Source organism: Ochotona curzoniae, unplaced genomic scaffold (genome assembly GCF_017591425.1).
Source record: "Ochotona curzoniae isolate NIBS_2020 unplaced genomic scaffold, NIBS_Ocur_1.0 scaffold_4701, whole genome shotgun sequence".
In the NCBI taxonomy this organism is placed as follows: domain Eukaryota; kingdom Metazoa; phylum Chordata; class Mammalia; order Lagomorpha; family Ochotonidae; genus Ochotona; species Ochotona curzoniae.
Window position 1 is genome coordinate 51,279,222 of NW_024467122.1, and position 19,909 is coordinate 51,299,130.

The following is a 19,909-nucleotide window of genomic DNA, read 5'->3' on the forward strand; positions in this document are numbered from 1 at the left end:
GAAGGGTAAGCCTCTGTCTGTGCTGCTGGCATCCCCTATGGGCACTGGCTCTAGTTCAGGCTGTCCAAGCTGTCCTACTTCCCCATCCAGCTCCCTGCATACGCCGAGAAAGTAGTGGAGAATGGCTCAAGTGCTTGTGACCCTGCACCCACAGGAGTGACCAAGAAGAAACTCCGGGCTCCTGCTTTCACCACAGACATTTGCAGGGTTAATCAGAAAATGTAAGATCTCCCTCCTTTTCTCTGTAAATCTACCTTTCCAATAGAAATAAATATATATTTTTTAAAAAGTCTAATGTCCACTGTGATGTATTAAAATGGAAACTTAATACTTTACGGTATTTAGAGTTGGGGCTTTGGGAGTAATGAAGATTAAACAAGGTCATCATGCTGGAGCGCCAGTGATTGGATCCTGATCGCTTTGTAAGAAAGGGTACAGCACGAACACATGTACAGTCTCTCAGTCTCATGTTCTGTGCTGCCCGGAGCCTCTATCAAGAAGAGGTCATCACCAGATACCACCCTTCGGCTAGAACCTAACATGTGCCAAAATAAACCTCGTATCATGCACTTACACCATTTAAGGCATTGTATTATCACTGAAAAAGAGAAACAAAGATGATAAATGGAACAGAATAGAAACCCCAGAAGGGAGCCCACACATGTATAGCCAACTAATCTTCAACAAAAGAACTGAAAATAATCCAGGGGAAAAACCTGATCTCCTCAATAAATACTGTTGGGACAACTGGTTAGCAGCTGAGGACTCCCATCTTTCACTTTATAAAAAAATTGGTTCTAAATGGATCAGGACCTAAATCTGTACCCAGAAATAATCAAACTATTAGAGGAAAACACAGGAAGCACTCTGCAAGATACATGCATTGGTGAGGACTTCTTAGAACAGTCACTAAGAGCAAAGACAGTCAAAGCCAAAATAAACAAACAGGATTACATCAAACTAACAAACTTCAGTATAATACAGGAAATAATCAACAAAGTGAAGAAGCAACCACGGGCCTGGTGCCGTGGCCTAGCAGCTGAAGTCCTCACCTTGAATGTGCCAGGATCCCCTTACAAGCGCCGGTTCTAATCCCAGCAGCCCCACTCCCCACCCAGCTCCCTGCCTGTGGCCTGGGAAAGCAGTCAAGGATGGCCCGTGGGGCCCTGCACCTGTGCAGGAGACCTGGAGAAAGTTCCTGGCTCCTGGCTTTGGATCGGGGCAGATCCTGCCGTTATGGTCACTTGGGGAGTGAATCATCAGACAGAAGATCTTTCCTTTCTGTCTCTCCTTTCTGTATATCTGACTTTGTCATAAAAATAAATAAATCTTTAAAGAAAAAAAAAAACCTGAGATTCCAAATCTAACTCCAGTGAACTAACAACACCTGCTGCTGTAGAGATGTAGGAAGCAAGGCATCCTCCTTCACTACTGATAGGAGTGCAGGCTAGTACAACCCCTACAGAAGTCAGCATGGAGAGTGCTCAGACAATTGAAAATTGGTCTACTGCATAACCCAGCTATCCAAAAGAAATGAAATCTGCTTAGGAGCAAGTGACTGTAATGCTATCTTTATAACAGCGCAATGTACAATAGAAAAGATATGGAAATAACACAGATGCCAATCGAAAGAGGAGTGGATAAAGAAACTGGTATACCTACTCTAAGGCAAATTACTCAACCATTAAAATGAATGAAATTCTACCTTTTGCAATAAAATGATCCCAACTAGAGACCATTATGCTCAGTGAAATAAGCCAATCCCAAAAGGACAAATATCAGATGTTCTCTCCGAAATAAGGCAAGCTTCATGCAAAATAAAAGACCAATAAATATGTAGGTAAACATCTTAAAGACCTGCATAATAGATTATAATATCAAGAATTGAAGATACATTGCAGCATACATTCCTATTTCTAAATCAAAGATGGACATACAATGAAACTGTTAAATATATCTTAACAATACACGCTAGATTTCCTTCAATGGTCTTTACCTATAATGTCAGGATATACTTAAATAGCAGAATGATGGACTTATGACTGTTGTGGTAGACTATACTATTGTAATAATAAAAGGGAAATCAGTTGAGCTTATAGAACTGTATCATTAAAAAATAAATATATAAAACACCAGGTGTACAACTGTGGTACAGTGGAGTAAACCACAAGTGGGAGCACCTGAATTCTACCTTAGATGACCATGAGTCCTGGCTCACCACTCCCACACAGCATTGCTGCTAACGCATCTGAGAAGATCAGGGATGATTGTCCAAGCACTAGCCTCCCTTGACCCAGATCCAAGGCAGATGGAGTTCTAGACTTTTGCCTGGCCCAATCTTCACTATTGCAGTTATTTGTAAAACGAAGCAGCAATACAGAAAATCTCTGTTTCTCCCTCTTTCCATCACTCTGGCTTTCAAATATGTAAATCTCTATAAACACGTGTGTGCACACACACCGCTAATAACTCAGGGATTAGTATAAAGTAAGTGCTTGATATATGTACTTCATTGCCTGGGAAAATTAACTGCAAAAATCTACTCACACATTATGTACAAGCAAACTAAAATATTTTAAGGCTATGTTACAGGTACAGACAGCCAGGATAATGATACAAAAAAAAGGCATGCATCTTACACAGCAGATGGGAGACAACAGGTAGTGGCTCAAGTACTTGGAACCTGCCAGCCAGCCACATGGTAGACCTGTATTCAGTTCTGGGCTCCTGGCTTCAACATGGCCCAGCGTCAGCTACTGTGGGCATTTTGGGGAGCTAATAAGCAGGTGGAAGTTCTTTCTTAGTCTTTCAAATAAATGAAAATAGAAAAAAAATTAAGATAAAAAGAATCCACTCTGAACTGATCATACCAAGATCACATACGAATTTCCATTTTTGATTTGGGTATCACATTTACAGGGCATAAAGTTAAACAAACCCAAAAAGTAAGGCCAAGGAGTTAAGGGATTAGGACCATGAAAAGGGAGTGGGGGAAGGGGTGGGAAGGGGGAGATTTAGGAAACAAACAAAAAAGACAAGACAGCAAGGGGCATCTTGTACTTGGAAAGAGCTCAGCTTGCCTAGACAGGCAAAGTAAGCCGAGCATGAAGAGATTTTTAGGACTTGCTCTGCTCGGGACCTTAGAAGAGAAAGAGAAAAGGAAAAGTTGATGGGGCTTCTGCATTGCTTAGTTCATGTTACCACAATAAGAGATTGAAGAGGAACTTGAACTAAGAGTTCTAACTGTGCTGGTGCCATGGCATTGTAGGTTAAGCCTCCACCTGTGGAGCCTAAATCCCCTAACAGGGCTGGTTTGAGTCCCTACTGCTGCTCTACTGCTGATCTACCTCCCTGCTAACACAACTGGGAAGGCAAAGGAAGATGGCATCCACATGGCAGATCCACAAAGGCTCCTAACCCCTGGGTTTAGACTGGCACAACTCTAGCCATTGCAGTCATTTAGGGAGTGAACCAGTGGCAGCAGGATCTCTGCCCCTCCTCTCTCCGTAAAAATCTGCCAAACTCAACCACGGGTTTGCGTTCACAGTCCAGGGAAAAGGACTGTGAACATAATCACCAGGAGACTCGTGAGCAGCACCCACCTCCTAGGAGGTAAGCCAGCACATTCGGCAAGTTCTGAGCATAGCAGATGCTCAATCACTATTATCTGTCTGCAACAAAGTGATCAGAAAGATTCAAATCACTTTCCATAGGAACTGAAAGTTCACACCTAATATCTAACATAGCAATAGTCACGCAACAACAAAAAGGAGTCCCCCAAGCCAAACAGGTCAGGACTGCATCTCTTAGCAATATTCAACTGATTCCTATCAAATATCAGTTTGATTCTTACCATTCTAACTGGTTTAACAATACTAAAATAATACTTTCTCCCTGGCTGACAAAATTTTATGATTAACATCAAAGCTGAGGGGGCCAGCATTGTGGCACGGTGATTGAAGTGACAGTCTATGATGCCAGCATCACACCTGGGCTCCTGTTTGTGTCCTGGTTGCTCTATTTCTGATCCAGCTCTCTGCTACTGGCCTAGGAAAAGTAGCAGAAGATGACCCAAGTGTCTGCGTTCCTGCATGCATATGGCAGACCCCGGTCAAGTTCCCAGCTGCTGGCTTCAGCCTGGCCCAGCCATGACTATCGCATTTATCTGGAGAGCAAACCAGTAGATGACAGATCAGCCAAAAATTGACCTTTCAATTTTTGGATAAAATTGAACGGCAGGCAAAACAAAAGCCTCATCTGCAATACATACTGCAAAAAATCCTACCCAACTCCTATCAAGTTTATGAATGTTCAGAAATAACTAAAGCAATCAAGAAAAAAAAAATCATCATAAAGATGCATATTAATATCCCAGGAAAACAGTAAAACAGAAATCTTCACCAGAAAACAACTTTAGAAACAGAAAATTTGAAAAAATTAATCATCACATATCTTTTTTTCCATTAGTAACAGCCACACAGTTCTACTCTGGTCACAATATGCTACAGTTACCAACTGACACTAACAGTCTGAGGCTCAGGACATCCCTAAGCAGACAGCCTGCAGATGCGGGAGGTGGTACTTCACACCTCAATAAAACCAACACCATCTCAGCACAACCGAGATCACTCAAGTAACACCCTTAGGACATTCTTCACCACATCAGGGTCCCCAAGATAAAATTAGGGAACCACGTCTGACAGCAAAAATCAGCAGGATAACATCTCCCCATTCTCTCTCAGGCCCCACGATCAGAGGAGGGAGAGTAAGTCTTTTCTTTCACCACTTGCTCCCCCTCCCCACGCACAGACCTGCAGGGGCCTGCAACCGCCCCACCTATGTAACAAACATTTTTTTAAAAGATTTATTTTTATTTTATGTTTTTTTAATTGAAAAGGTAGATATATATAGAGAACAGGCAACTCCCCAAGTAGTCACAACGGCTGAAGCCGAGCCAACCCAAAGCCAGGAGCCAGGAGCTCTTCCAGGTCTCCCATGTAGGGGCAGGGTCCCAATGCTTTGGGCCATCCTCAACTGCTTTCCCAGGCCACAAGCAGGTAGCTGGATGGGAACTGGAGCCACCAGGGTTAGAGCCAGTGCCCATTTGGGATCCCAGCATGTTCAAGGCGAGTACTTTACACATTACACTATAGTGCCGGGCCCATAACAAACATTTAAAAATGAAGTTAAAAATTGATGCTAAAACAACAAATTTTAGCCGTTAAATAACTGGGTCAGTAGCAAGCATTGTAGCACAGTAGGTTAAGCCACAACGTGGGAGGTCCCCAGCCTGTACTGCAGTGCTTGTGGGAGTCCCAGCACCTTTACTTCCTGCCCAGGACCAGGAGGTAGGAGATGACACCTTAGTACCTCTCACCCATGGAAGACCAGGACCCAGTTTCCAGCTCCTGCCTTCAGCCTGACCCAGCCCTGGCTATGGCAAGCATTTGGGGAGTGAACCAGTGGACTGAAGATACTTATGTGTGTGTATTGGTCTGCCTCTCATACTCTCTGGGGTTCTGCCACAGGGAAAATGATGAAAGAAAGGAAGAAAAAGGAAACAAAACTGAGAAGAGATGAAAAGAAACAAGGATGAACAGAAAGGAAGAAAGAATGAAAGAAAGGATGAAACAAAGAACAAATGAAAGAAAAGAAATACTGCATGAGGTGCTCAAACAGTGGGGCAACCACATATAGTTCTCACTTAGGTATAACATACAGTGTGAAGAACTGGAAAAGGGAACTTGTAGGCTCTAAATAGAAAAAAAATAAGAAATGGAAATGCTTCTTCCTGTTTCTCCTTCTCTCTGTAAATCTGCCCTATCGATGAAACTGAATAATTTTTTAAAGGGAGAGGAATGAGCAGATCAACACAATGGCTCAACTGGATCCGACCCCTACAAGCACTGGCATCACTTATGGGCACCGGTTCATGTCCCAGTGGCTGTCCCACTTCCCATCCAGCTCCATGCTTGTGGCCTGGGAAAGCAATCAAGGACGGCCCAAAGCCTTGGGACCCTGCACCCGTGTAGGAGACCCAGCAGAGCTCCTGGTTTCGGATCGGCTCAGCTCTGGCCGCTGCTGCCATTTGGAGAGGGAACGAGCAGATGGCAGGTATTTCTCTCTGTGACTCCTCTCTTTAAATCTGCCTTTCTGATAAAAATGAACACATCATTTAAGAAAAAAAAATAGAAATGCTAACTGCCTGATTTGATTAGTTTCCAAGTGTTGAAATAATACATGGTACCCTATAAAATCCACAAGTATTCCATGTTTATAAAAAATTCCTGAAAAGAAATTATGCTACTAATACCTTCATTACAAATACACCAAAGTATCATCACCTGTTCTAACTTTAAAAATAACTGAATTCAAGAGGTTCAAGATACCACCTCATAATCGAAACACATATACTTTCGTACTGCATATTTCTGTATACCAAATGTAAAAGTAATATAGTCTGGGCCATCATCATTGAGTAGTAAGCTAAGCCTCTGCCTGCCATGCCAGTATCACACAGGGGCACTGGTTCATGTCCCTGCTGCTCCACTTTCCATCCAGCTCCCTGCTCAAGCAATCCACTTTCTGCTCATGTGGGAGACCTGCATGTAGCTCTTAGCTCCTGGCTTCTGCTTGATCCAGTTCAGTCCAGCCTAGTCCCCCTCTCCTCCTGTTACTCTGCTCTTCAAACAAATACTTTTTTAAATAATATCTTCTAAGTAAGACACTAATAATTTAAATACAAGAAACACCTGTAACTAAGAATACTAAACTAATTACAGAAAAATCTATTTCATCAGGTCTAAAAAACCTTAAATCTGAGGTAATAAACATCCCTTATTATTGTTTTTTAATTTACTTGAAAGGCAAACTTAGAGGAACAAAGTGAGAGGAAGATCATGCATGCTCTGATTCTCTCCATATGGCCACAATGTCATGGTGAAGCCATCTTCATTTTAACAAGCGCTGTGCTAGGGAGAAAGATCAAATGGAGCATCAGGGACTCAAATGAGTGCTCACGTGGGATGCCGAAGTTGCAGGTAGTGGCTTAATCCACTGAGCCAAAGCACTGGACGTGATAGCCTGTACTTTTGACTCTATATAAAACTAAGTGCGGCACTTTGGCACAGCTGGTTACCTCTGCATGGATAACCACATCCCTTAACAGAGTGCCAAGGACAGAGCCCTGCCTCCACTTCTGATCCGGCTTTCTGCGAGACGATGGCGGAAGTATTTGGGTCCCTGCCACCTAAACAGGGGAACTGGATGGAGGTCCTGTCTAATGGCCTGGCTGGGCCCAGCTTTGAAGCACTGAGGGAGTGAACCAGGAGACAATTCTACCTCCATCTGTCTCCCTGCCTTTCAAAACAAAAATTTTTTTTTTAAAGATTTATTTATTTATTGGAAAGTCAGACATACAGAGAGGAGGAAAGACAGAGAGGAAGATCTTCTGTCCAATGATTCACTCCCCAAGTAACCGCAACGGCCAGTGCTATGCCAATCCAAAGCCAGGAGCCAAGAACTTCTTCCGGGTCTCCCACACAGGTGCAGGGTCCCAAGGCTTTGGGTTGTCCTTGACTGCTTTCCCAGGCCACAGGCAGGAAGCTGGATGGGAAGTGGAATTGCGGTGATTAGAACCAGCGCCCATATGGGATCCCGGGGCGTTCAAGGTGAGGGCTTTAGCTGCTAGGCCACGCTGCCGGGCCCTCAAAAATTTTTTTAAAGCAAACACTTCCAAGCAATATTGGTAATAAAGAATTTTACTATTTTTTTTTTTAAATCATGAAGATGCAGTCACTGCAAAGCAGATAGACAAAAATGCTTCTTGAAAACATCAAAAAAAATTTGTCATGGAATCTTATTTATAAATCCTTGCAGAATATGTCCTTCAAATAAAAAATTTAAATTTAACTCAAGCTGACAAAATACTAGCAATAAATATCCTATTTTGGAGAAGGATCTTTCATCAATCAATGTAGTCCAAAAAAGGTTATGAAAACCAGGCTTGGGATTGGTACTGTGGTAATGTGCTAAGTCTCCATCCTCAATGCCAGCATCCCATACTGACGCCAAAACCAGTCCCAGCTGCTCCACTTCCGATCTCCATCTCTCTACTAATGCGTTGGGGGAAAGCATTAAGAGAGGACTAACTGGGACTAGCGCAATAGCCTAGTGGCTGAAGTCCTTGACTTCCATGTGCCGGGATCCCATATTGGCTGCTCCACTTCTCTTCCATTTCCCTGCTTGTGGCTTAGGAATGCAACCTTGGGAACCTGCTCCTGTGTGGAAGAACCCAGCAGAAGCTCCTGGCTTTGGATCAGCTCAGCTCAGCACCTGCCATTGTGGCCACTTGGGGAGTAAACCAGCAGAAGGAAGATTTTTTTTCTGTCTTTACTTCTCTCTATAAATCTGACTTTCCAATAAGAATAAATAAATCTTAATAAATAAATAAATCTCTTTTTTTTTTTAGGTTTTTGGCAAGTCTTTTATTATTTTTTTTCTTCTGGCAATTTTTTTTTATTATATTTTTGACAATCTTTACATAGTTAATTGGGGTAAAAAGGTTCAAGGGCTATAGGAAAGTAGGTAAGACTATCATTTCCATATTGTTTCCTTCATGTTTATTTTTTTTTTTTTAGGTGATGGGATGGGTTTATTTTAAACCTTGATTATACATTGAAAGAGTCTCTACTGTTGTAAGAACAATTTAAAAGATAATGGCAGAAGAAGTATTGAGAATGGCTCAGGACTGGGCTAAGTAGGAAAAATAAAAGACAGAGGTAATGATACTAAGTCTGGTTTTGAAACTTGTATTTCTACCTTGATCTCTGAATTTGCCCTTTTCGACCATCTAGCAAGCTGGCAAAAGAACACAGCACTAACTGCATGTTAGGTAAGCCGTATGTGCCAGAAGCTTCCACCTAACATAGTTCCTCTCTTTCTCTCTCCCTTTCTTTTGCTTATTAAAATATTTCTTTTTTTTTTTATTGTTGTTTACATGTTTCCTTCATGTTTAAACGGGGGTATTAAGGGAGAAGGCCCACCCAATTTCCCACCCTCCCCAGGTCCCACAGGTAGGGTATGCTGCGAGGTTCTTGCTCAAGTGGGTTTGATAGTTCACCAGTTATAAATTGCTGCCAATCTGGCCACTCCAAGCACTATGAGGTCTTTGAAGAATCCACTGATTGACACAGTCCATCATAGAGTCTCCGTTTGCCCCTGTATTTAGCTGCCAACATACAGCTGAGATGGTAGATTGACCTGTTCTGTCTTCTCTCTCTTCCTGGTTAGTGTTCTGAGTCCAGCATTTCCATTGGGGAGATCTCCAAAGAAACTTTGTCTGAGGTGGCTTAAGCACTTGGGTCACTGCCTCCATGTAGGAGACCTAGAGGAAGCTCCTGACTTTTGGATTCGGCCTGATCTAACCCTGACCAATGTTGTCATTTGAGAAGTGAACTAGAAGATGGAAGGTATCTGAGTTGCCTCCTTTTCTCTCTCTCTGCCTTTCAAGTAAACATCTTTAAAAACCATGCTTACCTGCTGTGTGCAGAGGGGGCATCCTCACTTCGCACCTGGACCTCTTGCCGGGCTTCACAGATGCAGCTGAACACAGTCACAGTCTTCTGGGGACTACGGTCATAAATTAAAGCAATGTACTGTGTTAATTTTCAAAGAAAAGTAATCCTGGACTCTGGAATGTTGGACTAGAGGCTAATTCCTTGCTTTACAACGGCAGGGATCCCATTTGGGCACGGTTCATATCCTGGCTGCTTCACTTCCCATCCAGCTCCCTGTTTGTGGCCTGGGAAAACAGCAGAGGATGGCCCAAAGACCGGGGACACTGAACCCACATGAGGACCCAGAAGAAGCTCCTGGTTCCTGGCTCCAGACTGGCTCAGCTCTGGCTGCTATGGCCACTTGGAGAGCGAACCAGCAGGTGGAAGATCTTTCTCTCTCTGTAAACCTGCCTTCCAAATTAAAAAAAAAAAATTAAAATAAAAAATAGCCCTGCAGATTATCCCTCTAGGCACAGAAGAAATAAAACTTTTCTGTACCCCAAACTCTAAATCATCTCACAAAATGCAAATTATCACAATTTGTTTCATATTAACACAACAAAAATCATTTAAGGACTCACAAGGAATAAAAGACAGAGTGGGCTATATTTAATCCCCAAAGATGCAATCAGCAAAGTCAAGAAACTATAGAATAACACAGTTATGTTCAGGGATAATTCGCAAGGGGAAAGGAAGAAAGGATGGGGTACTTCATAGATTTTAAATCACATGAGACTTTGAGAGATGCATTATTCCAATGCAATATGTAGCTCTTGATGCCGTCACAGAAATCTAAACATTTGAGCATTCAGTAACATGAAAAAATAACTACCAATTTATAACTATCAATTTCTTATTGCATTATACCATCACCTATGACACGGGCATCCCATAAGCACCAGTCCTGCCTTCTGCCTAACCTCTGCCAGATAACCCTGGTAAAGGAGAATCAGCAGATGGCGGACATTCTCGCGCTCTCTCTGTAATGCTAATTTTCAAATAAATAAAGCTTTTTTTTTTTTTTTTACACACAACATTTAAGTATCTAGAGATAAAATGATACAATGCTGGAATTATCTTTAAAATAATGCAGTGGGGAGGGGAGCACTTCTAAACAAATGAAGACTGGCCATGAACAGGTAATTTTTGAAACACAGAGGAAGTCTATTAAAACCACTACTTCGAAATTTCCATAAAAAGCCAGAGAACACTTAAAAGCTTCACCTAAACATAGAGGAAGGAAGAAATAATCATTTTTAATATTTCTAATGCAAATGCCTTTCGATGGTGAATCCAGTGATCAAATGAATGGTCACAACATTTTACAGAGAGGAGGAGAGACAGAGAGGAAGATCTCCCGTCCAATGGTTCACTCCCCAAGCGGCCGCACGGCCGGCGCTGAGTCAATCCGAAGCCAGGAGCCAGGAGCTTCTTCCAGGTCTCCCACGCGGCTGCAGGGTCCCAAGGCTGTGGTCCACCCTCAACTGCTTTCTGAGGTCACAAGCAGGGAGCTGGATGGGAAGCAAGGCTGCCGGGATTAGAACCGGTGCCCATATGGGATACCGGGGTGTGCAAGTATGCTATCGTACCGGGCCCTGGTCACAACATTTTAAACCTAGATTCCTATATACAAATTTTTCTTCACATCACTAACAGTGTCACCCCGAGATCTACCACCATCACTTTCTCTTCCAGTTTTCCTTTTTTCTTCCTTATAGCTGACTCTAAAGCCTAAAGCACCTAAGCAGCACATTCTGTACTCTCAATGTACACAGGGATAAAGTAACAAATGGGGCCCCTGACATAATTCTGTTAAAACCAGAGAACAAACTCTAGTTTTTGCATCTCACAAGACTACAGCTCCTGTGCCAGCACTATAGTGTAGCAGCTAAAGTCCTCACCTTGCATGCAGCAGAATCACTTATGAGTGCCGGTTCTAATCCCAGCAGGTCCACTTCCCATCCAGCTCCATGCTTGTATCCTGGGAAAGCAGTTGAGGACAGCCCAAAGCCTTAGGACCCTGCACCCACGTGGGAAACCTGGAAGAAGCTCCTGGCTTCAGATTGGCTTAGTTCTGGCCATTGTTGTCACTTGGGAAGTGAATCACCAGACGGAAGACCTTCCTCTCTGACTCTCCTCTGCATATGACTTTGCAATAAAAATAAATAAATCTTAAAAAAAAAAAAGACTACAGCTCCTTAATGGGTCTTCAATAACTGAATTAAAGACCCTAAAGTACTTCTCTTCCAGATTAAACATGCAAGAGCCTACAGAATAACTGAATTGAAACATAGCTAACAGTAGATCCAAAGATTTTTGAAGACAATCAAAAACCCACAAAGGAGCATCAAGCTAGCCCATCAAATTTTGATTAAAAAAAAGAAATCAAACCTTCTGTTTTAAAAATTTAGAGATCCATGAACACATCTGCATTCTCAAACAACATCCCTGGCTGGAACTGCAAAGCAGCTCACACCTTTTTATTAAAAAGAAAATAGTTTTTTAAATTTCTATTTCACCTTTTTATTTTAATTTTGAATTTTATGGTATAATTCCATAGGATCTGGGATTTCCCCATCCTCTCCCCAATTTCTCACTCCCTGATTTTCCACATATTATTACAGTAGTTCTTCAAAAGCAGTCACAAGTCTATCAGTCTTTTTAAAGTGTACCTGGATATTGTTGGTATAGACAATGCCAGACAGTCTAGCATACTATTGTCTAGATATATTCAAAGAGCTTCAGAGAAGGGAGAGAGAGAGAGAGAAAGAGTTCTTTCATCTGCTGAATCACTCCCCAAATGGCCTCAACAGTTGTAGCTGAGTCAATCCAAAGCCAGGCGTTTCCTCTGGGTCTCTACATGGGTGCAAGGACCCAAGAATTTGAGCCATCTTCTCTTGCCTTACCAGGCCATAAGCAGGCAACTAGGTGCAAAGTAGAGCAGCAGGGACACAAACCAGCATACATATAGGATATAGCTGCCACATTAACTTGTTATGCTACAACACTGGTCCCAAGAGTATACATAAGCCAGCTATCCCCCTGAACACTCCAGCACTCTTGTACCAAACCTGGTTTCACAGCGCGTGCCTACTAACTAACTTACGAGCTCTAACTTAAGAGCTGTCACCTCGGGACCAGCTTGGTGATATAGACTAATCTTTTGCCTTACAGTGCCAGCATCTCAACTGGAAACTAATTCTAGTTCTAGCAGCTCCACTTTCAATCCCGCTGGGAAGGCAGCAGAGGGGTGCCCAAGGCCTTGGGCCACAGCACCCACGTGGGAAACCCAGAAGCTCCTAGCTCCTGGTTTCAGAATGGTTTAGCTCTGCCCATTGCAGTCATCTGGGGAGTGAATCAGCAGAAGGATGATCCTCCTTGTCCCTCTCTGCAAATCTGACTTTCAAATTTAAAAATAAATCTTAAAAATAATAAACTCTATTTCTCTGTCAATAGTGCTTTCATATTTGAAGCCTCATGAGAAAAGCAACTGACAATTCCCTAACAGCCACCAGATGGCAAAGCTTCACCACCAAAACCTCAGGGTGAGGTTATGCTCTTCCTCAAAGCATTACAGCATCCATGACAAAGCAGAAACAACAGCTCAACATAGCAGACAGACGATAAACAGCCTGAGTCCATGCTGCTGATGGGGAAGGAACGTTGTCTACAGCTATCTCTTGTACACCCTTTACTTTCCCAACAACAACAACAATCGCAATTTCAGCCTCCTAACAGAAAAAAAGACACCCTCACATTAACAGAGGGAAGATCTTTTACTGTCTTAGTTCTATGTGTAACAGTTGCCTTGTTAGGCTTAAAAGCATTAAGAAGAAAGCCTACAATCAACTCAACACAGTGCTAAAATCCTTTATGCTACAGCATGGAATTTTTTCATCTGCTGATAATCTTCCCCTCCATCCCAGTAGCCTTGTATTAAATTCCTCTACATAGCAACCGCTCTGGGTACCTGGCAACAGGCTCAGCAACAGCAGCAGATCCATTTTTTCTTTCACCAGTTGCAGGCTCTGAAGAAAAACAAAAGCAAAGACAGAAAGGAAAGAAACAGAATTCAGTAAGTACCACATATAAAAACTTCCACTGGGCTCTATTAGTATTTACAACAAGTAGCCGAAAGAAAGAAAAACAAGACTAAAAGATGTATCTTTGATTTCCTGTAACTTTAAGGCATGGGTTTGTATTTATTTCCACTGATTCTTACAACATGCAAATGAAATATATTACAAATTATCAACCAATATATATTAAAGTGAAAAATAACATCAAGGAAAAAATTCATTACAAAAAGCTTATAAAATTTAAATTTAGTATCATAAAAAATTTAAAAACAAATTAAAACAATTTAAAACTCTTACTTAAATGTGGAGGAAAATGCTTTAGGTTAATGCACAAATTCTACATGAAGCTTTTTAGGACAAATTTTAAAATAAGACACTGGTTTTAAAAAAGTTTCTGCAGCAAAGAATTAAGGGCAATACTGAAAAGTTCCATATTCTCACAACAATGTCACTAATATCGAGGGATTAAAATTTGTTCATTTGCAATTTATTCCAGCCTTATAGAAAACAACTCTTAAATACTCTTACTTTTTTCTACAGTATTCACACCCAGTATATTTCAGAGAGTCTACTAAGGAAAAGGACAGTTTAAAGTTGCTTTGAAACAGCAACTTGGCTCAAGTCCTGGTTCTTGCATTTAGTAGCTCAGGCTGAGGGTAAATTACTTTGTCATTCAGTTTCCCTACCTACAGAAAGATATAGGGCAAGGATTTGACCTTCTGGTTAGTTAAGATGCTGGTTAAGACATCTGCGTCTAATCTCAGACACTCCTGTCTCCTGAATCCAGGTTCCTGCTAAGGTAGAACCCAGAAGGTCCCAATGTGGGAGACCTGAATTGAGTTCTTGGCTTCAACCCAGAGACACTAGAAGGCAACCACGAACACTGGGAGAACACTAGTGCATGGAAGCTCTTTCTGTTTCTCTATGTCACTCTGTCACTCAAAAAAAAAAAAAAAACCCAGAAAGAAACTAAGACCTATCTCACAGCTCTGAAGCTAAAGTGACATATGTGAAACTGACTACAGTCCCCAATACTGTGTGCTTCTACTTCTAGGAAAAGGTAGTAAGATTTACTGATGTGATCATCCTAAACATTTACTTCCATTTAGGGTCTTCCCAATTTTATTTTCTGCAGATTCAAGACTCCCATATTCTCTTTCATGCTCTCTCTCTTTCTGGCCTTAGTTTATTGCAGAAAAGATAATAAGGATGGAATAATGCAATACTTTCTCCTGAGGGTCTGAGACTTCAACCAGAAAGCCCTGAAGTGGATGAGTATTGCACTGCTGGAACCAGTCTGCCTGCACCTGAACAGAGTACTCCACTGCTAAGCTCTGCTTCCAGAGAAGGTACTCGTCATCCTCTGCTTAGTCTTCCCATCTGCCTGAGGTCAACGGTAAGATCTATTTCACAGGCTTGGTATGAGCCCTAAATAAGCTGTACATGTAAAGTTCCCAAAATATCGTAAGAGCTTAAAATATGTCAGCTAGAATTACTTTGCTTTCATCTCAGAGAATGCAAAGCTACATTCAAGTCTACCCATTCCATGTGGTCTTCGGAATCTTCCTCCACCAGCTCCTCTTGCACCTATTGCCCCACCCCTTCCTCTTTCTCTTTTTTGGATCCTCCATTTCTGTCTATAAACTTGCTCAAGCCATTCCCAGCTTAAAAGTGATAAAGCCCCCACCAAGCCTGCACACCCCTGGTAATGTTACATTTTCCCTTCCTTTGACTTGTTTCTTCAGACCTTCTCCATTCCTCTTCACTTAGCTCTAATTTACTCCCACACAAACCACAAGTAACAAAATGGTTCTTGCTAGAGTCACCAAAGTGGGTCCTAACTGCCAAGTCCAACGTGCATTTTCAGACACATCTTGCTAAATTCTGTTCATACATTGTTACCTTCTTGTATCCCTCCTCCCCACAGGCAGCCATGTCTTCATGCTGCTCTCCAGTTCTTTCTTGTCAGTTATTCCTGAGACAGACATTTATCATTGCTTTCAGGAGGATTCACACTTTTCTAAATCCCCTAAGCAACGTAATTTTAAAATCCTCCACTAGAAAAACTGAAAGCTATACAGTTAGATAGGACTCAAGTCCCAGCTCTTTTAATCGATATTGTGACCTTGGGCATCTAAGTTAAAAGTTACTTTCTCATCAATAAAATGTCACACAGTGGCTTAAGCTGCCGCCTGCAATCCCAGCAGTCCATGGGAACATTGGTCTGAGCCCCAGCTGCTCTACTTCTGATCCAGCTCCCTACTGATACTTCTAGAAAAGCAGAAGATGGCCTGGACACCTGTGCCTCCGCCCACCCACAAGAGACCTGGGTGAGTTGCAGGCTTGTGGCTTAGACCTAGGCAGCCCTGGCCATTGAATTTATTTGGAGACTGAACTAGCAGACAGATGATCCCTCTCTGTCTTGCCTTCCCTCTTTGTAATTTTGCCTTTCATTTAAGTAAATTTTAAAAATAAATAAATCAAAATGAAACACACACACAAAAAAAACATACTTTGGAACACCATCATGAGAAATGAAATGATACAGTATTCATAAATTACCCTGGGACAGCATCATGGCTTAGCTAACTAAGCTGCCATGTGTGATGCCAGTTTCCCATTTCCGAGTGCTGGCTACTCCACTTTCAACTTAGCTTCCTAATGATGCACCTGAAAAGGCAGCAACAGATGTCTCAAGTATTTGGGCCATGTGGGACAGTAGGATGGAGTTCCTGGCTTCCAGGCCTCAGCCTAATGCAGATTAGGCTATTGGTGGACGTTTGGGGGACAACAGATGGAATGAACCAGCTCTCTTTCACTCTATCACTCTGCCTTTTACTAAAAGAATTTTTTTAAAGATTTATTTATTATTTTATTGGAAAGGCAGATATATAGAGAGGAGAGACAGACAGGAAAATCTTCCATCTGATGATTCACTTCCTAAGTGGCCACAACGATCAGCGCTGTGCTGATCTGAAGCCAGGAGCCAGGAACTTCTTTCCGAGTCTCCCACACGGTGCAGAATCTCAAGGCCGTCCTCAACTGCCCTCCCAGGCCATAAGCAGGGAGCTGGATGGGAAGTGGAGCTGCCAGGATTAGAACCAGCGCCCATATGGGATCCTGGCACGTTCAAGGTGAGGACCTTAACCATTATGCTAACGTGCCAGACCCAAAAAGAAATTATTAAAAAAATAAAAAACCTTATATAATTTTTCTCTTACTTCCAAACCCAACTGGCCTTATCATTCTGTCTATTCTATTCATCTCTCAAACTCATTCTCTATCTATCCCTATCATTCTATATCTATCATTCTATATCTATCCCTAACAACACCTGCTCTAGCTCCTCACTAGATTCAGGTAAGGAGTTCACTGAGCAGAACAGGCTGCAGGCAATGCAAGAAAAGGATTCACCATTCACAAACGCACCCAATCCTTTTGAGAAAGCAAACAGGATGATACTCCCACGCCTAAACTTCTTTGGCTGCTTAATAGATGCAAAACCTATCTAAGTTGTGTCCTCCTGTGTCATGTGCAGTCACTCTCTTTTATTTTTTCTATCTTTTACTTTGTGGGCGTTTTTTTTTAAGATTTACTTATTTATTTAAAAAATAAGTTACAGAGAGACAGAGAAATCGGTCTGGTTCATTCACACTGAATCTGCTGGTTCACTCCCTAAATGGCTGGGACAGCTGGGCCAGTCAGAAGCCAGAGGCCAGAAACCTCTTCCAAATCTCCCATGTGGGTGCAGAGGCCCAAGCAGTTGGATCTTCCTCAACTGCCTTCTCTGGCACATCAGCAGGGAGCTGGGCTGGAAGTGAATAGCTGGGAATTGAAACAGCACCGATTTACAAAAGTTGCAGCTTCAGCCACTACACCACAGTCTCAGCCCCTTTATATTTTGGCTAGAACAAGCCAATTTGTGATTCATGTCAGGAAGAGTCGATACAAATCTACAATGTGAAGCTACAATAGTAAATCTTCTACACTTAATATATAGAAAGGTTTAATCCACAGACAATGTGACAGATTGTAAAATGGAGCATTCTCAGTAACATAATTGGTTGAAAGCAGAAGATTAAATATATAAGACTTAGTAACTACATTTATAACTAAAAAGTACTTCCCAGAGGACCTGGAGCTTCATACAAATCACCCAAGAGTAACATAAAATAAAACTTACTTTCCAGGGTAAACTGCAGAGACTCTTCACTCCCCTCTGTCTCAGGACTGACTAGTTTCATTCTTAGACACAATTTATCATCCATTTCTGGGGCAGCCGCAGAATCGCCCTTCCCACTCCCAAGCACAGGATCATTGGTCTCCATCATGCTTTCCGACATGACATCGCTGGCTGCTATGGTGCTTTCCGGGAAGTTGCTGATGGCTGAAAAAAAAGGGGGCGGGGGGAGGCAGGGAGGAAGCAAGAAAGAACACTAAAAACACAGATCTGAAAAACTGCATTTCACAATAATTAATTTGCCTCTTGGGCTCCACAGCTCTGCAGGATTGAAGCGGGTTCCTAAGGATAGATCCTGTTTCAAGTATCAACAACTATGAACTAGTATTGACATCTGGTCTTAAGAGGAGCAACAGGATTCAGTTCCACTTCTGCATCTGGACAAAGGATGCTGCATGAGCCCTCAGCCAACCCACATCTGCCAGCATCAGGCATAGGTAGCAGGAGACTCCAGGCGGCATGACTGTTACCTCCTAGCACTGACTGGAGAAAACAAACAGGTTAATATAGAAGACTACCAGCTGCCTCAGGGTAGGAAACCCTGTCAAGCAGCAGACAGAGGAGCCAGCGCACTGAATACAAATACATAGTACCTCCACCCTACATCCTATCTTAGTCTATAAGATCTGTATCACTACTTAGCACTAAGAGTCTATTGCTTTACATGTACTGTGAAAACAATCCTTGTATTCACCTTCTACTCTCCCTCCACCCTTTCCTTCATCTTATCACCTTTCCATCTGTTAGGAGCAAAATCACTGAACAACACACAATAACCCTATTTGTCCAAACTCAACTCTGTCAGTTAGACTCAACTCCTCAGATCTAAAAGTACCACTTGCATAAAAATTATCAACTCAGAAAGTCTACCTTAAATATTACCAACTTTTTAAATTCACTCACCAATAGGAGTACTGTGTCTCTTGGGCTCCAATTTTAGGTGCCCAATAAGAGGTGGGGTTGCACCAGCCAATGGTGGGATAATATCACCTTCTTTAGGCAAAGTGAAATGAAATGGGGTTTCTGGAAAAAAAAAATAACAAGCAAACCAAATCAGAAATGTAAAATAAATAAAAATGAGGAGAACTGGAAGACACAGTTCAACTACCTTTCTTTTGCTTTGCTCCCAAATTGTTTCATATCCACCATCGTCACCAAGTCTCCCAATCAATTCCCTATTATATGCCTCTGCTCTCCTACCAGCATCAAAAGGACTGACATAACTAGGCAGCCAAAGGACAAATGGAGGAAGCCCAAAATTTGGGAGACTAGACAAACATGGGATCAAGAAAAACTTTAAAAAGCATTAGAGCTTCTAGACTGTCATCTGGGGATACCGGCTACAAACAAATTTCAAGTCTAGACAACACAATTTCATGCAATGCTTACCAAGGGAGTCTAAATGAACTCATTTAATACGCCTGGACAGTCTGACAGTCTGTAGGATTCCCACAAAAGATAAATCTAATATGAATACTTAATAATTTGCAATCTACTCAAACAGGTGATAAACGAGTTCATGGGCCAAAGAGTTTCAAAGTACTCACTGGCTCTAACAAATCTAAAGGCTTCCCAGTTCACCAGTCCTGGCCAACATTCTCATTCCAAGCCAATGCAGTGAAGTTCCTACTTAAAATTCCTGCATAATGGTAAATCCTCCTAAGAGATGCCCCATGTAACAGTCTGGTTGTTATCACAAAGCATTTGTCAAGACATAAAATTACTTTTTAACAAGGTTCCAGTTTTAAGTTCACGATAATCAGAATTAGCAAACAGCCAAAAATCACATCTTCTGATTTCCTAATTGTGTACCCCTTTTAGCAACAGTCACATTTGGGAGAAAGAACTATGCCAGACGGCTCACTTAAATCCTAATTATAAACATTTGTTCCTGTTTGTCCTTGAATAGCCCATAATAACTATGATTTGACATACCCAGTCACTACTACTTCTGAAGATAGTCTGCCTCTTTCATCTTTTTCCACTCCACTTCAATCCTTCACTATTCTTTAATACCAAGCACCTTGATCCAC

The 19,909-nt window shown here is 42.0% G+C and overlaps 1 protein-coding gene across 4 annotated transcripts in view; it reads right to left on the reverse strand.

The window, feature by feature from the left end:
- The window catches only part of TP53BP1 (tumor protein p53 binding protein 1), an 82,618-nt gene that overhangs the window by 21,742 nt on the left and 40,967 nt on the right, over nt 1–19,909 (reverse strand). For all 4 annotated transcript variants that reach the window (XM_040969752.1, XM_040969753.1, XM_040969755.1 and 1 more), the window contains 4 exons: nt 18,780–18,899; nt 17,820–18,023; nt 13,528–13,585; nt 9,538–9,630 (listed from right to left, as the gene is read on the reverse strand). In XM_040969752.1, coding sequence (XP_040825686.1) covers nt 9,538–9,630; nt 13,528–13,585; nt 17,820–18,023; nt 18,780–18,899 — 475 coding nt within the window. The remainder of the gene's footprint in view (nt 1–9,537; nt 9,631–13,527; nt 13,586–17,819; nt 18,024–18,779; nt 18,900–19,909) is intronic.